This window comes from Diabrotica virgifera, chromosome 10 (genome assembly GCF_917563875.1).
Source record: "Diabrotica virgifera virgifera chromosome 10, PGI_DIABVI_V3a".
In the NCBI taxonomy this organism is placed as follows: domain Eukaryota; kingdom Metazoa; phylum Arthropoda; class Insecta; order Coleoptera; family Chrysomelidae; genus Diabrotica; species Diabrotica virgifera.
The window spans coordinates 83,081,294-83,096,983 of record NC_065452.1 but is presented as its reverse complement, the minus strand read 5'-3'; the positions used below and the strand labels follow the sequence as shown (position 1 = coordinate 83,096,983).

At 33.4% G+C, this 15,690-nt stretch overlaps 1 protein-coding gene across 1 annotated transcript; it reads left to right on the top strand.

Annotated features, from left to right (window-relative positions):
• Positions 1-3,312: 3,312 nt before the first annotated feature.
• LOC126878442 (protein MON2 homolog) lies at positions 3,313-14,684 on the top strand (the record flags this gene model as incomplete). Its single annotated transcript, XM_050641359.1, is given in 7 exon segments — positions 3,313-3,707; positions 3,760-3,891; positions 11,189-11,371; positions 13,453-13,657; positions 13,909-14,075; positions 14,178-14,375; positions 14,435-14,684. Coding segments are annotated over 7 exon segments (1,255 nt in total), but the record flags the coding sequence as incomplete, so codon positions are not given.
• Between the last annotated feature and the right edge of the window lie 1,006 nt (positions 14,685-15,690).

The following is a 15,690-nucleotide window of genomic DNA, read 5'->3' as shown; positions in this document are numbered from 1 at the left end:
CCTTGTGATACCTAAAGATTCTTGTGCCGATTTGTGTATTCCATCTACTATTTTCCTGTAAAGATATTCCGTTGTTTCTTGTTCGTATTCTGCAGGAAGAGCTTGATCCAATCTTCTTTTGTATAAATATTGTGTGCTTTGATTTTCTAAGCTATTAATATTGTAGTGTGGTATATCAATATTTGTGAGTTCTTCGTCATTTGTTGCCCCATTTTGTTGATGGTTATCATTTCTAAATGTAGGTAGGTATGTATATTTTTGTTTTAAGTAGGTGATGATCGCTGCCACATTCGGCTCCTGTGTATACTCTTATGTCACTCACTTTGAGCTGTGTTTTTTGTTTAATGATCATAATATAGTCAATTATGGATCTGGTGTATTGTGTCCATGTATATGTGTGAATATCTTTATGTTTGTAGTATCCATTAGTGATTCTGAGTTTCGTTGGCATACTTCGATCACTCGGTTACCATTATCGTTTAACACATTTTCACCTTTTCACCGTACAATACTTCAAGAGGGATTAAACAGTTTGTAACTAATGTCGATATTTATGCTCGAAAGCATAGATATTGAAAATGTGATTAACGATTTTGCTCAGCTCAAATCTAGAAGGGTGCCTCTTCAATCAGCAGAAGGACAAATTATCGATAGACGCATGTACCTAAGTTACCTCTACAGTAGAGGTAACATACCTCTACTGAGGTACAGAGGTTACATAAAAATGAAAATTTCATTTCGATTTCTCTCAGTGCTGTGAACCTCGTTTTCAGGTTGGCCACCAAAACATCAATTATTGTGTAAAAAACTTCTGTTTTGAAGCGTTCTTCCGGGGATAAATTTAACATTACATCTTCTGTAGCTGTTTCATCGTGAAAAGTCTTCCTCTTTCTCGCACGGGAAGTGGAGAGTTCCGGTTCGATACCACAAGCATTTGCAACATGTTTGCAACGTCCTATTTAAACTCGAACTGCCGAAAATTGCAATTGAAACCTGTGACGAAGGGGGTATATGGGAATGGTAGTGAGTCAGGACGTAAACTCGTAAACAAACAGACGTCGCGCCAAGGTCAGCGCTTCTGCGAATCGTGTGGCAGTGGCCGATAGAGCGAGCTTCCGATCAGGGGCTCCCACGCGCAATGTATTCCCGATATATTTTTATTAATTGTAACTTATGCAAAGAAATAATTTCTTGCATATTGCCTTTTCCAAATGCATAATATTCCTTATAATAATTTCATAATTAAAACCGCAAGCAAATTCAATCTGTTGTAAAATATTTTAATAAAAGGAATTTTTTTAAATTTGCTAACGGCCGGGCCCGGGCCCCGGGGATTTTGCCCTCCCTGCCCCCCCCCCTCTGGTCGGGCCTGCCTCTACTAAGCCATTTCGGAGAATTACTATCTATAATTTATCTGGTCTGCAAAATAAATAGTTATTGGGACCCATCTTCAGAAAGTAGAAAGTCGTTGTGGCATTGCGCACACGCAAGAATTAGGTATGAGTTTGAGTAGGTATCCTATCCTAAAATCCTAAGTAGGTACAAGCATGATACTATAAATAAAGATATAGTATTTTCCCGTAGCTCAAATACGTCCGAGTTCGCGCATTGATTACGTAACTGGTGACCGGAAGTTGAATTTGAATTCTTGTTAAAGTTAAATGGGATTTGTATGCATTATGTGATGAAATTATTCAATTAGCAAAATAACATTAAACTTCAATTTATTCGAAAAGAATTTAGTGTCGAGATTCCAGTCAAAATAACTGTCAAAGATAAAATATAAAATACAACCGCGAACAATTCAAAGTAATCGGACATTACGAATGATTACGAACCATTACGAACTTGCCGGTCTCCAGTTACGTCACGACTTCCGGATGTGCAATATATTATCTTGTTATTTATAGTATAAAGCACAAACCATACATACTATAGACGTTTCACGACCATGTTAATCTTTTGGATCGAATTAACGCCATCTCTTGATTGGAATGGGAACTAAATTGACAAATTTTGGTTACGTAGGAATTTCAAATTATAAATTTTGCGGGATTTTTGATGAAATTTCGCAGGAAATTAAAACAACAGAAAGACAATTCAATGATTTATTCAATATTTTACTGAAAACTTCAAATATTCCAATTTGTTTTCAAAATGCTAAACACTACTGCCATGTGTCACGTAAAATCACTGATGTGTAATATTGAGTTGAATAAAAATTTTTGAAAGAATCTTTTGTAGGATGATTGTTTAGATAAATATTACCTTATAATCTTTTACAAACTTCCAAAAATATATAGGCCCGAAATGTTGATGACACACTTGTCTATTGGAATAAACTGTTTCAGGATCTATTTATTGTTTTTTTAAATGTGGAGAAACACAACACGGGATGATCAATGTAAACTAAAAATGCTACTCATAAAAACGGAGAGGAGGTTAATACAATTGATTAAAATTGTGATTAAATCTAATTAAAAACGTAACACCACTATAATAAAATAATTAAGCCACAAACTGTAAAATAAAAAGTAAATAACAAATTAATTTAATTGTCAACTGTCAGTTGTTAAATATGACAAGAAAATTGACTGCCAGCGGCATCTCTGGATTGGAATGGTAACTAATTTGCTGTCTTGACCTTGACAATTTACGTGAAACGTCTATGAGTATGTATGGTTTGTGGTATAAAGGCCCCGTCTCACCATCAAATAATTGACAGTTATTTGATCAAACTTGACAGTTAGTGACACTGTGACAGTTAGTATGTATAGTTTGTGTCACTAGTCAAGTTTGACTGTCAAGTTTGATCAAATAACTGTCAATTATTTGATGGTGAGACGGAGCCTTCATGGGTACAAGTGAATTATTCTTTGTAGACACGAAGAAATCTAAATCTGAGACTAAAATTGACAAAAAAAATGTGTTTCATTAAAAATATTATTTTGTAGAATCTACTCGCGAATTAATTATTCGATTAATAATATAATTTCATCTAATTTGCCTGTACTTACTCATATTATGTATTAATTGCATAGGCATTAATTGCCCTCTTTCAGAGACTAGACAAACCTTATAGAATTTTAATAAGGAAATAGGTTGTTTCGTATAGAAATCTGATATTTAAAAAAGCAGTATTATAATACTTATTAAGAATATACAACAATCAATTTAATTAGCATATATAATCTGTAATTTTTTAAAATCGAATTCTAAAACCTTTAACTTTTAAATACCTAATAAAAAATAAAATATACACAACATAAACAGAAGAAGAATAGGGAGGAGAAGTAAGGTTAGTTACAAACTTCATGATTGTATTGTTGTTAAATGTCAAATCAGTCAAATGAAAAGACCTAAATACACAATTTACTTAATTGTGGAAAGTTCGTTTACAGTTAGATAATATTGATGTCATGTGCATTTATTTACAACAATGAAAACAATTTTTTCACAATTTCTCACGAGTTAAATATATCTATGAGGTAAAAATGTTAAAAATTTAAAGTGCCAATTGACAACTGCCAGCTCATCTGGTGTTTATGGACATTTTTTCAGTGCTGTAATGTAACAAAATTGCCATAATGTCATATGAAGGAAGTACACACAATGTAGAGCTCTCTCCGGCCTTTATAGAACATTTGCAGGTTGATTTCAAAAGCCTATCTTCTGAGTCAAAGAAGAAGTATCCCCAAGTGAAAGAGGTAAGGCTGGTTTTGTTTGATGAGGTAAAATTTTAATAAATCTGAATTTCAGGCATGTGAAGAAGCTATTCTTAAGTTAAAAGGTGCCCAATCTTCCCCACAAACATCAATATACTATGTTGTTAACCAAATTATCTACCCTCTGTCGCAAGGTTGTGAAACAAAGGATGTTAAAATTATACGGGTAAGTGTATATGTTGGTTTACTTATCTACTCTAACAATCTCATACCTGATCATTTTTCCAAAGTTTGCCTGGTTTCAATTACAGCAGTATGCCAACATTTATGATGTAAATATTAAAAACTCTAATCGTCACTTCTTAGGTACTCGTCTAACGTGTTCCCTTGGCATTTGCAAGAGTTTGTTTCTCTCAGATATTGTTTGAGTGTATTTATTTTGTTAGATTACTGTTGCTATTTGATTGTGTTCATCACCTACTGTTAAACGTCATGTATGACCTCTCTTAAGTTGTAATTTTTGTTTTAAATTATTAGAATTTCAGTGTATATGTTAAGGGTAAAGTTTGGTTAATGGGTAAACCTAGGATTACCTGGGTAAAGTGCGAAGAACCCACAAGGTATTGGTAAAATAAATGCAAATGTAAAGCTACTGGAAATATTTGTAACTCCAAATGCCACAGCAACTGGTCTTGTTTTAACAAATAAATTATAATTTTTATTTCTGAAGTATTTATAGTTTTACTTTCCTTACTGTTGTAAAATGTGTTTTTTCTTAAATTCAAGATATCTTTCAAACAGTTATGTCCTTATCCAGGGCCGCCGCTACCACATGTGCTAAGTGTGCATCGCACACAGGCGGCCAACAATAGGGGCGGCCAAATGCAAGCCACTGATGATAATATGTACTTTTTTTAAAACGAAAATAATTTCAAATAATTAAATAGTAATGATTCAGATAATTCTGTAAACTCTAATATTCCAAACAATAATTATTATTATTACCTGATAATACTAAAATGTGTTTCATTTATCAAATGTCAGAAAATATTAGTTATTGTATGAACTGCCCTTATGCAGCTATAGTCATAAAGCAGTTCCAGGAAGCATATAAATTTACATATGCTAGCGTGTGTTGGCACCAGGGTGTTGAAATCTGTGCCGTTTTGTAAAAACAGTACATCTGCAAGTACAAACAGATTTGGACACCAGATTGTTGAGACCAGTGAGCTTTTACAGAGAGTTGTGCATGCTAGCTCTGCTGAAGAAGTCTGGTCAGAAACAGCTGGCCACGGATTGTGCATCCCCCTGAATCGAAACCATGCAAAACCGTCCTTTTCTCTTCTTAAGAAATGTATAATTTCGAGAAAAACATAGAAAACATGAGGAACATAATTACTTCCAATTAAGGCAGTCACATGAAGAAAATGCTAGGGCTGTTTAAAAATTATCTAATCATTAAAAAAAAATCAAGCAAATCGAAAATCTATCAGATTTTTTTTATTTTTGCATGTCAGTCAATAATCTATTCCAAGGCAGAAAAATTAAGGTTAACTAACTGCTGTCAGCAGAAATAAACATAGTGAAGGATTGTCTTGCGGTTCTCGTAGGATTCAATCTGGACGTTCGTCCAAAAACGAGGCATCAAAAGGAAAAAAAGTACTAAACACCTGATGAGAATCATCACACAGAACTAAGCTACTGCTAAGGGGCATGGATTTGCTCATTAACCTCATATTATTTTTTTATGTTGTTCTTTTGTCTTAATATACACATATCCCAACAACATTTAATTGTTTATTAATACCAAAAAATATTTTAATTGAAAAATCCATCTAAGGGCTTCATCACAGAACGTTTTAGATATTTAAAATATCATCATCAGTGTTAATCACAAGCTGAGCCATAAAAAATACCAGGGTATGTACCCTTTAAATGGTATAAAAATTTGTTATATTAACATAGTTGCTTAAAATTCCAAACGATGGATAAAATTTATACAGATTAGGCACTGCATGACTCCCCCATCACGTGGGTTGCTAAACAGGTGGATTTGTCACTACATAAGGAATTTTAGATGGCAAAAAACTAAAACTGTTAGATGACAAACTAAAAACTATTTGCGATCCTCAATGAAGCAAGATAGACTTTCTGCTTTAGCAATGTTATCTATCGAATATGAAGTGTGTGCGACATTGGATATTAAAGACATTGTCAAAAGGTTTTTCGAAACAAAAGCCGGAAAAGTTCGTTTTTAGTTTTTTTTTATGTATTTATGTTATCTATTCACAGTTTATTTTAATTAAATGGATGTTGGATCATTTGGATATTAGTGTAAATATTCAAGTATTGAGGTATCTATTTACAAATTATTATTATTATGCATCCATTGTACATTTCTTTAAATACGAGTATGTACATATTTCTAAAGTGTTGGAAGGGGGCGGCAAATATTAAGTTGCACACGGGCGCCCAACACCTTAGCGGCAGCCCTGTCCTTTTCATTACTAGTATACCCAATGAAGCATTTAACCAAGTAGCAGCAGATAGAATGTGTTTTACCCAAGTAAAGCCCAGAATTTGAACTATTTAAATTATATCTCACACTTACTATTGGATATTACCGATACCTTGCCGGTACTTCCCACTTTACCCAGGTAAAGTGAGTATTACAGTAGAACCCCGGTTCTACGAATAGAAATTTGAGGTCCGGAAACGTTTCTACTAGCTATCAGTGATCGGTTGTAGGAATATCCCAGTTATAGGAATACTTTTGCTTGGCACGAAGGCTATTCCAATAAGCAGGTTCGACTGTACCAATATTGTCTTATACATTATTATATGCTTAAACAACAGTAGACTCAACAATTTTCTCTCCATATCGTATACTACTTTTTGCATCTATAAATATGGTTAGTTCATTGTTAAAGTTTACAGTTTAGACCTAGAACCACAAGGTGGGGTCACCCATGACCTGACCACACACATTTTTTTGACATATGTGTGTGATTGTGATGGTCCCAAAAGTTGTCCGTACATTTACCATCAGTAGATAGGTATGCATAGTGAGTCATTCAGTTGCATGACTAGTAACTGATAATGTGTGTTGTTATGAAAGTTCACATTCAGTCATGCTTGCAGGCCATTTTTGATTTTTAATTAACATAACAAGTTTTTTATCAGTAAATTTTTTCCAAGTATTAATTTGTAATGATGTGCTATGCAAAAACAAGCTATACCTATGTGTTTTGCTGTGCCATATATTATAGCCCGATCAGGGAACACAAAATTTTACGAAAACCTCCAAAAAAATAAAGGAAGGATGAAAATTTGGGAATAGGCAGTTGAAATTGTCTATTATTATATAAGAAAAAGTTTACAATTCTACATCCCCTCCATTTTACAAAAATGGAGGGGATATCCCCTTCTTGGGGATGAAAAATATACATTCAAAATAAGTCCGGAATTGGATAAAATGACTAATTCTAAGTAACTTTTGTTCTATAGAGTTTTTTTACTAAGTCAATACTTTTCGAGTTATTTGCGAGTGAATGTGTTCATTTTTAACCAAAAAAAAAAATGTTTTTGGACGGTTTTTCGGAGATAATTCAAAAATTAAGTATTTTAGCGAAAAAAATATTCTTAGTAAAAATATAGCTTATAAAAAATTGAAAAAAAATGGTGTATGCGTGACGTCTGCAGACCCAGTAGAAGCAAAGTTGCAGCTAATGAAATGTAGGTTCTTCTTCGTCAAATTCCAAATCGAATCTTTCAATGTGAAATAACCAAAAAACGGAGCACTTTTCGGGGAAAATTAATTACAACTTTTTTAAAGTGTTTAAAAAAATTCTATTTTTTTTTAACTTCTAACATTAAAAGTAAGTGAGTTACGCTCTAAATATTGTTGGTCCCTTTTATTTTTTGGTAAAGAAATGGCGAAAATCACCCCTTAATTAGCTTCTCAAATAAAATTAATCGTTACCGCTTTAAATTATGTAGTGTTTATATTATCTATTATAAGTTTCATTGGTTCAAAGTGCTCAGTTTTGAAAAAAATTGGGTTTAAAATAAAACATTTTTTTTTTAATTATGAAAAAATTCGTAATTGTTTAAGGAATTAACTTAAAAACAATTAGGAATACCAAAAATCTCAAAGAGTAGTAAAATGTACGTTTTGCTTTTCTGAATATTTTTGATTTTTTGTTTTCTTGTTAGACAAAAATTGGTTATGCTATGGCTGTTCAAAGTTTGCCTAAACTCGTGATTAGTTACTCGTTCAAGCCATTTTAACTACAACTTTTTCAAAACGAAGCACTTTGAACCGATGAAACTTACAGATCATATAAATAATACATAGACAAAGTAACTTGTGAAGTGGTAATGTTAAAATTTATATGTGGTGCTAATTAGGGGGTGATTTTCGCGATTTTTTTAACAAAAAATAAAAGGGACCATCAATGTTTTAATATTACAAGTTTTTTTAAAAAACAAAAGTAAACCTTTTTTAAACACTTTAAAAAAGTTAAAATGAATTTTCCACTAAAAGTGCTCCGTTTTTGGGTTATTTCACATTGAAATATACGATTTGGAATTTGACGAAGAAGAACCTACTTTTCATTAGCTGCAACTCTGCTTCTACTGGGTCTACAGACCTCATGTATACACCATTTTTTTCAATTTTTTATGGGCTATATTTTTGCTAAGAATAGTTTTTTCGCTAAAATACTTACTTTTTGAGTTATCTCCGAAAAACCGTCCAAAAACATGTTTTATTTTGTTAATCATGAACATATTCACTCGCAACAACTCGAAAGGTATTGACTTAGTGAAAAACTCTATAGAAGAAAAGTTGTTTAGAATTAGTCATGTTATCCAATTCCGGTCTTATTTTGAATGCATTTTTTTTCATCTTCGAGAGGGGGGTATTCCCCTCCATTTTTTTGTAGATGTAGAATTGTAAACTTTTTCTTATATAATAATAGATAATTTCAACTACCTATTCCCAAATTTTCATCCTTCCTTTATTTTTTTGGGGTCAGACTGTTCTTTGATCGGGCTAATTAGTAAAGAGCAGCGGGATCCAAAGAGGTTCAGTTCTTACCCAGTATGCTGTTAAGCTAACTGAGAAAATTCATTGTACCAAGTGGAAAACAACCATGGATAACTGGTTTTTGTAGTGTGAATTGGTTGAAAACTATTAAAAAAGGTTTTACCAATGCTTCAAGGCTTAACAAAAATACCTACCCAATATTTGGAAATGAAGTCATCAGAAATTAATTTCTGTTAATTTAATCAGTTCATTAATAAGTTTTATACACTGGTTAGACGAAATTGATGAGTTACCAAAAAAAACCAGAAATAATTCAGTTTTACAAGAACCTAGGGATGATTAGATAACTACGATCAATTGGGCCATGTAAAGACTGTTGCCAGGAAAACAAGAACATCTTCAAAAAAAGTTAAAGGAATCTATTTGCAATTATTTGGGATATCCAGCCAAAAAACCCAATGTAAATTCTTAGAAACGAATTCTACAATCTTGTTTCTGCCCAAATTGTAATGATAAAAAAGACACTGCCATATTTATGTTTACTGTACAGAAAAGGTGTGAAAAACACCAATTTAGTATATGAGAGTTTCGTATGTAAGAATGTGAATGATATGAGAATAAATTATTCAACTCCTAACAGTTACTCCTAACAGGCAGTAACAGTACTGCCTGTTTTTCTTCAACGGTGCCTTTCATTCTGCCCCTAAGTTGTCATTCCATCTTTTCCTTGGGCGTCCTATACTTCTCCTGCCTAACGGTGACTTGTCCCTGGCTATTCTTACTATCCTTGATTCAGACATCCTGCTTATGTGCTCATTCCACTCTTCTTTTCTGTTCTTTACCCAGGTATTTATATTGTCTACTCCACATATGCGTCTGATTTCCTCACTTCTTACCCTATCCTGTAGTCCTTTTCCAGCAATCCTTCTTAAGATCTTCATTTCGTTGGTTTCCAGATGTCTTCGTGTTTTGCTTGTATCTGGTCTTGTTTCGGCCGTGTAAGTCATAACTGGCCTAATAACTGACTTATATATTCGGGCCTTTGTTATGCTATGGCTGTTATACAGTTAATTTATTGTTGATAGCCTAAAAAGTATACATCAAATATAAGTGATTTCATAGTTTGACATCTTCTTCTTCATGTGCCTTGTCCGTTATGAACGTTGGCTATCATCATAGCAACTTTAGTTTTGTTTGCAGCGTTTTTGAATAACTCGATCGATGTTAGTCCAAACCATTGGCGTAAGTTTTGAAGCCATGAGTGTCGTATTCTTCCGGGTCTGCGTTTGCTTTCCATTTTACTCTGTATTATCAGTTGGAGTATGTGATATTTATCATGTCTCATAATATGACCGAGGTATTCAAGTTTCCGTTACTTAATTATGAAAGATTTCATTTTGTTTTTCCATTCGGTGCAATACCTCTACGTGGGTGGTATGAGTCGTCCAGGATATTTTGAGGATACGTCGTTTGATAGTTTTACTCCCTTTGTATATTTTTGTTATTTAATATGCTCTACGGGCCTTGTAGGCCTATGGCTTTACAATTTTATAATTACAATTGTACAATTTTACATACATAATAGGTAGACATGACAGTATAATATACTAATATCTTAAATAAAATTTTATTTAATTTAGCGTTTAGTAGTATGTAAAAATTTCTGCATTGTGGTTCTCCACTGTATCCTATTTTTCACCTCTTTCCACTCTGTAATTTCCATAGATCCTATATCTTCCTAAAACTTTTTTGCCATCTTTTTCTTGACTTTTTTTTCTACTTCGTGTCCCAACTGGTCTTCTTAGCCGTAACTTCTTTGGTGTTCTTGCTGTATCCATTTTCTCGACATGAGCTGTCCACCTGATTATTGGTGCCTTTGTGTATTTTGTTATACTTGGTCCCTTGTAAAGCATCCACGATTCTTGATTGGTTCTTCTTTGCCAACCGTTTTCCTCAGTATATTAGTTTTGTTTATTGTTACTGTCAAACCCAGTTATTGGAATAGCCTTCGTGCCAAGAAAAGGTATTCCTATGACTGGGATATTCTAATAACAGATCATTGGTGGCTAGTAAAAATGTTTCAGGGCCTCAAATTTTATTCCTTAAACCAGGAGATTCCAATGACCGGAACTCTAATAAACGGAATCGACTGTATATAACGATATCTTTTCTGATTAGAAATCGAATAATTTAATAACATTAAAACAACAAATAAATAAAAAAAACATTTAAGGACATGTCTTTTATTTTGAAAAATATTTGTGGGTCACCAGTGACCCCACATTGTGAAAATCGTTTCATTATTTTCTCCTTGTGGTTCTAGGATTAATGTATTCTCTGTATAAGGTATGAATTAATTCAAATATACTCTAAAAGTATATATTTTTTAATTGAATAATCTACCAGATTTTTGTGATACTCTTACGACATCTCAAGCAAATATTTATGATATTTATGTCTATTCATTTTGCAGTTATGCCTACAAATAATGCAAAAACTTATAACACATCAATTAGTAGATCAGAAAGGTGCACTATATATTACTGACACACTATGGTCTCTAATGGAATCAGGAATTGAAGAAGTGAAAATATTACAAACAGTGACACTACTTTTGACCACCAATACTGTGGTTCATGGAGAAACATTGGCTAGGGTAAGTAAACATTTTTGGTATTAATATGAGTTGAGATAAGATACAGGGTGAGTCATGAGGAATCGTACACGGTCCTACCTCGTATGGAGGTCCCTATGGGGACTAACAAATGACCATTAAAAAGTGTCTGCTCCCATTGTTCAATAATACATATACGAGTAATAGGGCGAGTTATTAATTTTTACAAATTAATTAATTTACAAACGGTAAGATCGATGTGTCTCTTATTTTGGTCAATCGTTACACTATTATCACCCAATCAACTGATTTATTTAAACTAGAAAAAAATCAGGTCCGGCTTTAAAAAATTATTTCGTTTTGGTCTTAGAAAAAGTTTCACCCTGTATACGGTTTTTGAAAACTCTAATAAGAATTTTACAAATTAGACAAATAGGCAATTAAAATGGCATATTTATTTTTTCCCCCACACGATTACTTAATTTTTTATAAAAAAAAAGAATGTGTGTGTACTTTGTACGCACGTAAGAAGTTATACTTCTATTATTATGATTTCAACGAAATTAATATACTTAACAGGTTATTTGTATTTTATTTAAATGTTAAACTAACTTTCTTTGCCTACCACTTTTAAAAAAATGTTATTAAAACGATACCAAAAATATAAAAAACAATATGAATCGTCCGGGATTTGAACCCGGGACCTCTTGATCTCCGGTCACACGCTCTACCACTGAGCTATATCCCGTTTGCTTTGACAGGTTACAAGATTTCTCATACATACTGACAAATTTAATAGACCAAAAGTGAAGTTTACAAAAATACTTTAAATATACTTACTATAATTATAAAATATATTATTCCCGAGGAAGACAAATCCAAAGACACAAAAATTATAATAAATAATACATTTACTAAGAACACTAATATATCCTTTTATATGATATAATATGACTTATTTGCGCTGACAGCGCTAATACAGACATATCTTGAAAGATTAGCAACGAAATACATATACTGTCTGTGTGCGCATGTGTAAAATTCTTGTTAGAGTTTTTAAAAACCGTATACAGGGTGAAATTTTTTCTAAGACCAAAACGAATAAACTTTTTAACGCCGACCTGATTTTTTTCTAGTTTGAATAAATCAGTTGATTAGGTGGTAATAGTGTAACGATTAACCAAAATAAGAGACACATCGATCTTACCGTTCAGAAATTATGACGAATACAAATTTCTGTAAAAATTAATAACTCGCCCTGTATATTATTAAACAATGGGAGCAGACACTTTTTAATGGTCATTTGTTATTCCCCATAGGAGCCTCCACACGAGGTAGGAATATGTACAGTTCCTCATGACTCACCCTGTATAAAATAACACTTTCGTGATTTTGGGAAAATCTATCTAGGTTAATTTAAGAGCAGTCTCTCTTCAGTCTTGGAGGGAGTGCAGTGGCCATAGGGATATTGTGTATGTTCAGTCTTCATAGACTTCTGTCTCATGTCATTTCTATTACATCATGAGCTGGCGCGAATAATATATAATATGTTTTAATTATGTTGGTATTTTTGTTGCAATGTATTTAATTCTATTTCCATCTATCCAATGGCACTTCAGACCAAAGCGGGCGGGGCCTCCTTGAGGCCAGCCCGGTTCCAATCATCCCAGTTCCAATCATCCCGATTTACTGCTATTCTTTCCATGAACGCATTTTTAGGAGGTTTTTAGCATCTTCATCTACGTCATCCTCCCATTTCTTTTTTGGTCTTCCAACGGGTCTTTTTCCTTGCATTCTTGCAATTTAAAAATTTTCTGGGGATTCTCTTCACCTGCATGCGGACCACGTACCCTGCCCACCGTAATCTCTGCAACCTTGTGTATTGTGCTAATGTTGGTTCGCTATATTGTTCGTAGATTTCTTTATTATATCTAATTCACCAGTTGTTATTTTCACTTGGGCCCAGTATCCTATGAAATATTTTTCTTTCGAACATGTCTAATGCATTGGCAGATTTTTGTGTTATAGCCCATGTTTCACACCAATAACTTACTATGATTATTGTTTTACGGACCCGTAATTTTTACAGTTTTTGTAAAAATGAACATTATTTTTTCTTTTAGACATTGGTACTATGTTTTCGGCTCCACTTTGCTAAAAACTCTACTACTATCAATACAGCTGGAGCAACAGTGAGACAGTTGGTATACCTAGTGTTTGAAAGAGTTGTGTCAGAAGATGAACAGCTTTCAAAATCTGAAAACATTCCTCAAAGAACTACTGCCAACTTTGAGGATTTAAAGGTGCCTAGTGGAAATCCACCAAAGGGTAAGTTATCTAAGTGTTATTCAAACAGACGTGTTTAATATGAAAGTTGGTGAGATACAAGAACAATAACATTTAACCCATTCGCTGCCCGTCACGCGCCAGAGCATTGTATGGTGACTTCAGTTAGGTGCCATTCACGCGCCAGCGAGTGATATGGTTACTTCAGTCAGGTGCCGTTCAACAAAATGGCTCCTAGCTGAGTTCCATCCTCTTCGATAGGCAGCGAATGGGTCAAAGAACGTTTGTTTTAGGACTTCCACCATGTGCAGGAGATGCATTTTTATTATTTCAAGACTTAGTGCAATTGGTGAATGCAGATCAACCATTTTGGTTGATAGGAATGACTGAAATGACAAGAACTTTTGGATTGGAGTTGTTAGAATCAGTATTAACTCAGTTTTCTTCAGTTTTTTTCAAGGTAAAGTCAATGCATGTATAAGTTAATATATCTATAAGTAATGTACTGAGTTTTTTATTGTAGAAGGTTTGTTTTTTCTAAATTTTATATTTTTTGTTTCAGAATACTGAATTTAGTTTTCTACTTAAAGAAAGAGTGTGTGCTTTAGTTATAAAATTATTTTCGCCAAATATTAAATACAGAAGCAATGTTCCCAGTAGCCTTCAACAGGCAACACCATTTGAAAAGCCATATTTTCCCATAAGTATGAGATTACTCAGGGTTGTGTCTATTTTAATACAGAAATACCATAGTTTGTTGGTGAGTACTATTTGTTTTAATTGCGAGCTTCAACATTAATTTGTAATATTAATTTTTAGGTGACTGAGTGTGAAATATTTCTATCTTTAATTGTTAAGTTTTTGGATCCTGACAAGCCAACATGGCAGAGATCCCTTGCCTTGGAAGTATTACACAAAATGACGATCCAGCCAGAGTTACTGAATTCGTTCTGTCAATGTTATGATTTAAACCGGCACACAACTAGCATATTTCAAGATATAGTAAACTCTTTAGGAGCTTACGTCCAGTCCCTCTTTGTTAGTCCTCAGTTGCAAATGGGAGCAGGTAGTAAGTAGACATTTTGTTATATTGAATTTTAAAAACAGCATTAAATGACAAGCTGCCATTTCAGATTTCGCCCAATTCTTTCATTCGTTCATCTTTTATCTGGTCTTAAAATTAAGATAGTGCCTTTCTTCTATTTCTAATAGCTGAGCTAATCTATTTGTCTTTATTTTCTACGATATATACTATATATAACAGCACCAAAAAAACTGTCACAAAAATAAACAAAAAAGATTGGGAAAAACATTTCACGGACCTATACAAAAAGAACAAAATGGCAGATTCAGAGGATGAGGATATAAGAGATAACAGAGGTGAAGAGAAAGGCGCACCTACTTATCAGGAATTCATTAAGGTACTAAAACAACTAAAAGTAAACAAAACGCCAGGGCCAGATGAAATCAACAACGAACTGATCATTAACGGAGGAGAGGAGCTCACGAAGCGAATGCACAAGTTAATAGTTACAATTTGGAAGGACGAAAGCATGCCCATAGTAGGGAAAAACGGACATATCGCACCAATCTTTAAGAAAGGAGATACAACTAAGTGCTGGAACTACAGAGCAATTATGCTACTAAATACAACGTATAAGATATTGACCACAATTATAAGAAACCGACTAAATCAATACACAGAAAAAATTATAGGATCATACCAACAGGGCTTTAGAAAAGGAAGATCAACAATAGATGCAATACACGTATTAACACAAATAATTGAAAAAGGCTGTGAACATGACATAGAATTACACATACTATTCATCGACTTCCAACAGGCCTTCGACAGTATATACAGACAATTATTAAAGGAAATGAAAAAAATGGAGATACCGGCAAAATTAATAAGACTAACTAGAATGACAATGAAAGACTCAATAGCAAAAGTTAAAACAAAAGAGGGAGATACAAACGACATCAAAATAGAACTTGGGGTAAGGCAAGGAGACAGTCTCTCAACGACACTATTTAATATCGCTCTAGAAGGAGTAATTAGGGACACAGGTCTG